At 49.5% G+C, this 5,636-nt stretch overlaps 1 protein-coding gene across 1 annotated transcript; it reads right to left on the reverse strand.

The window, feature by feature from the left end:
* Positions 1 to 786: 786 nt before the first annotated feature.
* Positions 787 to 5,421, reverse strand: TTC1 (tetratricopeptide repeat domain 1). Its single transcript, XM_072145473.1, has 7 exons — positions 5,078 to 5,421; positions 4,256 to 4,316; positions 3,689 to 3,801; positions 2,617 to 2,653; positions 2,388 to 2,536; positions 1,456 to 1,510; positions 787 to 1,366 (listed from the first exon to the last, which is right to left on the reverse strand). Exons 1-7 carry the CDS (start codon positions 5,330 to 5,332, stop codon positions 1,233 to 1,235), a joined length of 804 nt encoding a protein of 267 aa, XP_072001574.1. The 5' UTR covers positions 5,333 to 5,421; the 3' UTR covers positions 787 to 1,232.
* Positions 5,422 to 5,636: the final 215 nt, after the last annotated feature.

Here is a 5,636-nt window from a genome sequence, read left to right on the forward strand (position 1 = left end):
CTTTGCGAGTATCTGCTCTGGGGCCCCGACTGTGTTAGAGGTGGCGTCTAATTTAAAGGGGTTTTACCTACTTCACAGGAGAGAGGAGGGAACGAGCTGAATGATGAGGATCTGACAGCTGGGATCACGAGAACAAGATCCGAAACCATGGGGGTCATAGGGTCATATCCAAGGGTCTTGCATTACCTGGTCTGTGCCCCTATATCGGCGCTAGTCGAAAGGGCGGCATAGGGGCAGGGTAGCTCACACACACAGGACTGTTGTAGCTTCGGGGGCACTTAGTGGCTACTATGGGGGCACTATGCTGTAACGGCATCTCAGGATGTTTTTTTTTTGTAAAGGTAATTCAGTACAAATGTAACTACTTAGATCAAGTAGATACGTTTGTACAGTAATTAAATGACATTCGACCCTTTACGGCAACCGCCAGCCTGATGTGGGGAACATGAGTCCAACACCCCTGGAAGGGGCAGATCTCATTCACTGTCTCAGCAATTTCCAAAACTCCCATTACTACTGAATAATTTAGTGACCATGGAACCCCCAATCTTTCGGATTGCTGGAGGAAAGTAGGGGGAGGGACGTCCTAGAAGTCAGATACTCTGGGATCAGCTTGTTATCCTCTATCCGGTGGATACTTGAAAAGTTGGTACAACCCCTTTAATATCGCCCTTTCTGGACGTCTGATTGGGTCTGGTGTTGGGGACACACACAGCAAGAGGCTTTTAACTGCAACAACTGCTTCCATCCACTTCCCTGGAAGCCATTGCTGCAGTTACAGGTTTGGGTTGATACTTCTATGCTGTCAGATTACGGGGGTGTGGGACGCCTCGTGTATCCCCCATTACTACAAAACAAAAATGGCCATCATGCAGTAGGAGGATGCACTTCGCCTTTATAGGCTCTACACAAGGAGGAACAGATGCAACAACTCCACTGCAAAAGTGATCAAAAAAACGAGGGTTTTCTTGTTTCCTCAAATAATTTATATATCACTTTCCCAATGGTTAAAACACTGGTCCACACAAACGTAGAGGCCAAAGATCTGGATCCAATGGGAACTGCCGCTCCTGCTCTTACCATGCGGTGGGTACATCATGAGGATGAAGCAAATAAAAAAAAAAAAAAATCTATAATAATAATAATGATGATGTAATGGAGTCAAGAGTCTGATAACGTTCTTCAGAGCAGCGCAGATCGTTGTGATCCGGTCCTGTAACAATCCGGGATCTTCATCTGTTATTGTTTTGATTTTGCACAAAGTTGATAGAATACGAGCCGGACGTGGGGTCCTGGTTGACCTGGAAGTTTGATGTGGAAAGTCCGAAAGGTTTAAGGACCAGGTTTCCTAAATCCTTTAATTTACCTAAAACATAAGAAAAACACAGAATAAGGTTCTGTCTGCGGAGAAGGTGACGCTGCTGGTGGAGTAGAGACCCTCCGGTGTCTACTTACTTATCATCTCCTCCTTAAGTCTCTCGTTCCTTTCTTCTATCTGTCTGGGCAAACGCTTGAAAAAAGGAGAAATTGTGAAGTTAATCGTTTTATTTTAGACAATTATCAATTGTTGCTATAATTATTATTACAGACCCCCTCCCCATGATGGAAGACGGCCTTCATTTGGTTTATCATGACCCAAGGCAAATCCCAAGTCACAGAAAGATGGAGGGGGAGGGGTGGCGGATGGAGCAGTGTAAGGCGTCATTTTTTATTTTTGCAGGACCCGATGGAGTTTCCATTGATACCTTTTGTGGGATTGTACGACCTTTTGATCACTTTTTATTATTTTTCTGAGTTGTTATTTTGATTTTATGAGTTGCAAAATGACAAAAAAAAAAGTGGCATTTCAGACTTTCGGACACATTTTCTGTTTATATATTGATAGATCTGGAAATTTGGGACATGAAGATACCAAACAGGTTTATGATTTTTACCGTTTTTATTTTTAGATCTGTTCTAGGGGAAGGAAAACGGTTGGAACTATTAGGGTTTTTTTTTTTTCAATACTTTTTAGACCCCTAAAGTTAAAGTACTCTAGGGGGGTATAAAAAGCAAATCACCCCTACCATATTCTACAATACAGTTGTGTATACTGTGGATTTATTGATGGTCTGTTTCAATGTGACTCTGGCACACTGTAACGGATCATCAGAAATTACATAGCTTGGAGTCTTGTACATGTCATCTAGGCAACGGATGGTCGGTCACAGCTGGATTTCTTCAGTAAAGCAGCGCAAATCAAATGATGCACCGCTGACTCTCAGGACTATGTGGTCTGCTTTCCAGTCCATCAGAGTCTTTGTATTCTCAGGATAACCCCTTTAAATACAGAACAGGACCCACATGTTCCTCATTAGTAAAGCAGGTTATCGCCGAGTGCTCCTTACCATGCAGGCTTCTTTGGCTTGGCGACATGACAGATCCTTCTCTAGGACCGATTTGTAATCCGCCAGAGCCTCGTCCAGCTTATCCGTCTTCTCGTACAGCTCGGCCCGCCTCAGCAACGCGCGGATGTAGTCTGGGTTCAACTCAATTGCTGCAGAAGATAAGGGAAGTGAGTAAATGGAGTTGCGTTTCCTGCAGGCGCGGTGTGGGCTGAGATTGGGGCGCACCTACCTTTTGTACAATCTGTTAGTGCAGGTTCATTCTTGTCCTGTGAAATAAAGAAACAGAGTGAGCGAGAAGCAGGACACAACAATGACAGTTTATATTAAGACCCCCTCCTCAGCAGGGGCACATTTACTAAGTGCTGTGCGACAGTTTTCTGCACTCTCTTTTTAGTGCAAACTGCTTACGCAGATATTTAAAAAAGGACCTGTCATCCCCCCCCCCCCCAAAAAAAAAAAAAGTTGTAGGAGCTGCTCAGAAAGCCGAAACGAGCTTACAGCGGTCTGGCGTATTCACGAGGGGGCGATCCGAGGAGGCGGTGACTTCCGCATGAAGCACAGCAGTCATCGCCAGCCTATGGCTTGGGAGGGGCAGTCCTGGGTAGAAGCAGCGCCTCGGACCGCCCCCTCATAAATACGCCGGACCCCTGTGAGCAGGGTCCGACGTTCTGAGGCTATGGCGCTGCAGCGTCTGCAAGCTTTAGTAAGCAGCTCCTAGTGCTTTTTCTTTAGGGCGACAGGTCCTCTTTAAGAAGTGCATTAGGGGGCGTTCCGATGCTCAGTCGGACCATGCGCAAGATTTAACATGCAAAGTCCCTAAGAATTGTGATGCACGGCCGATGTTGAAAGTGCTCAAAAAAAAAAAAAAGTGGTGTACTCTGACGGAGCAGTGCAGGGGGCGCCAGAAATCCTGAATCTGGCGCCCCCTGCACACTACACAGGCAAACTGCACCAAGTACATACTGCACTGTTCTTAGTAAATGTGCTCTCCTAGAACAAGCTGATCCTCACACAGCATCAATTATGACTAGTTGTGACTAAGAGATCCTGAGGATAACAGGGCTGCATCACTGATTTGGTGCTGATCCCACTTGTAGGTTTCCCTAGCACCAAGCACTTATGTTGCAGTAACCCGCACTCCGTCTGCTCAAGAGATCGGACCGTCTCTGATCATAGAAGAGTGGCCTGTCCTACTGATGACGGAGCTCTGCTGTGCTCCCTGTCCTACCATAACCCAAAATTTCCCCAGCACATGGACGTGACTTGGGGCATGTTCATTGTGGGGGTAACCCAACACTTACCTGCTTTAATCTGGCAGCGGCGCGGTTCGAGTACAGGATGGCGCGCTCGTTCTGGTAGAAGGCCGGGCATTTCAGAAGAGCCTGAGAGTAAATGTCTTCAGCTTCAATGTAATCTAAGGGGGAAAAAAGGCAAAATGATTCCAATTATAAACAAGTAGCGTTAATTAATACGGACGAGCTGCTTGTGTTTTCTGGCGTACAAGCCCTGAAATAACTGAAATACATGGGGCCAGCTGTGCAGTCAGAGCCTCTAGATATATCTGACCCATGCAGAGGGGTCTTTGTATGAGTAAGCGCCCCACTGTGCTTAAAGAGGTAGTACCAAGTTATCCCCAAAAGATGGGGATAACAGTCTGCTATGGAGCTGATGCCTCACACACCCCCTAATGAGAATAGGACCCTGCAATCCAATAATGGAGGTTCCTTTCTCACTGATGGGTGGAGCAGCAGGACCAGGATGTGTCCTGCCACTCCTTTCAGTACTATGGGAATGTTAGAAATTTCCCAGCACAGCGCTCGGATCTCTCAGACTCAGAAATATAGCTGTTACAATGACATAGAACTTACCTCCTTTCTTAAAAAACTTATTTCCTTCTTCTTTTAACCCAGTGCTCAGCCGTCTCCTCTCCTGTAAGCAAACAGTAAAATGTTACAGCCCCAGGTCATCCAGCGCACCGGTCACCTCTCTTCCAGGGGGTCACCCCTCCATCTGACTCCACCATCACCTCTCTCGTCCCTAGGAGTCCCCTCACTACATGTCACCAGTAGCCTCCTCCCCAGGGGATTCCTCGCTCCATGTCCCCCCACAGCCCCCCAATCAAATCTCTCCTCATCCCTCTGGCCCTCAGAAGCCTCATCCCTCTATCCATTTCATGGGATCCCCTCCCTGCCATCTCCTCTGCTGCCATGTGCCCTCCCCCTGTGGTAAACCCCTCTCCTCCCCCCTCCCCCCTGCAGTGCACCCTCTCCCCTGCAGTGCACCCTCTCCCCTGCAGTGCACCCTCTCCCCTGCAGTGCACCCTCCCCCCTGCAGTGCACCCTCCCCCCTGCAGTGCACCCTCCCCCCTGCAGTGCACCCTCTCCCCTGCAGTGCACCCTCCCCCCTGCAGTGCACCCTCCCCCCTGCAGTGCACCCTCCCCCCTGCAGTGCACCCTCCCCCCTGCCCCCCTGCAGTGCCCCCTCCCCCCTGCAGTGCCCCCTCTCCCCTCCCCCCTGCAGTGCCCCCTCTCCCCTCCCCCCTGCAGTGCCCCCTCTCCCCTCCCCCCTGCAGTGCCCCCTCTCCCCTGCAGTGCCCCCTCTCCCCTGCAGTGCCCCCTCTCCCCTGCAGTGCCCCCTCTCCTCCTCCCCCCTTCAGTCTCCCTTCTCCCTCTGCCCCCTCCTGCAGTCACCTCTCTCTCCTCCTCGGTGAGCTCCTTCTCCATGTCCAGCAGGGTCTTCTCATCCACCTCCACATCCTCCTCCTTGTCGGCACATACTGCTTCTCCTGTCTCAGACTCGGTTCCAGAACCTTCTTCGGTCTCCTCTTCCTTCTCTCCCTCCTCCTCCGCCCTATTCCTGTCCATTGCTTCCTCGGAGCAGTCATGGAAGTCATCCTCATCCTCCTGCTCCTCCACACCGGAGCGTTCAATCTCCGGAGCCTCCATCGTTCCCGGCTACTGGAAAACTTACAAAATCACTTCCGGGTCCAGTCGCTGCTGTAAGGCACTTCCGGCCACGTGACACCACCGCCACTCCCATCAAATGCTGCGGCAGCGTATTTCCAATCAACTTTATTGCTAGTACACAGTGAGCAAAGGCTTTGTTATGACAGATGAGACCGGTCTGATCCGCATACAGCAGAGTACTATGGACGAGGAGGTGCGGAGCGGCCTGGACAATCACTATTAGTTTTTTATATACAATGTGTTGTATTACTTGAGATGAGTTTGACATTTTTTGGGGATTTAC

The sequence above is a fragment of the Engystomops pustulosus genome, chromosome 4, assembly GCF_040894005.1.
Source record: "Engystomops pustulosus chromosome 4, aEngPut4.maternal, whole genome shotgun sequence".
Taxonomy (NCBI): Eukaryota; Metazoa; Chordata; class Amphibia; order Anura; family Leptodactylidae; genus Engystomops; species Engystomops pustulosus.

What these genes read in the sequence shown, in the direction of transcription:
- TTC1 (XM_072145473.1), bottom strand. Translation starts at nt 5,332, where the DNA reads ATGGAGGCTCCGGAGATTGAACGCTCCGGTGTGGAGGAGCAGGAGGAT. An exon ending in TAAGTTTTTTAAGAAAGGAG is followed by an intron (nt 3,802 to 4,255) that starts GTAAGTTCTATG and finishes TTTCCCCCTTAG; the next exon opens with ATTACATTGAAGCTGAAGAC. An exon ending in ACTAACAGATTGTACAAAAG is followed by an intron (nt 2,537 to 2,616) that starts GTAGGTGCGCCC and finishes TATCTTCTGCAG; the next exon opens with CAATTGAGTTGAACCCAGAC.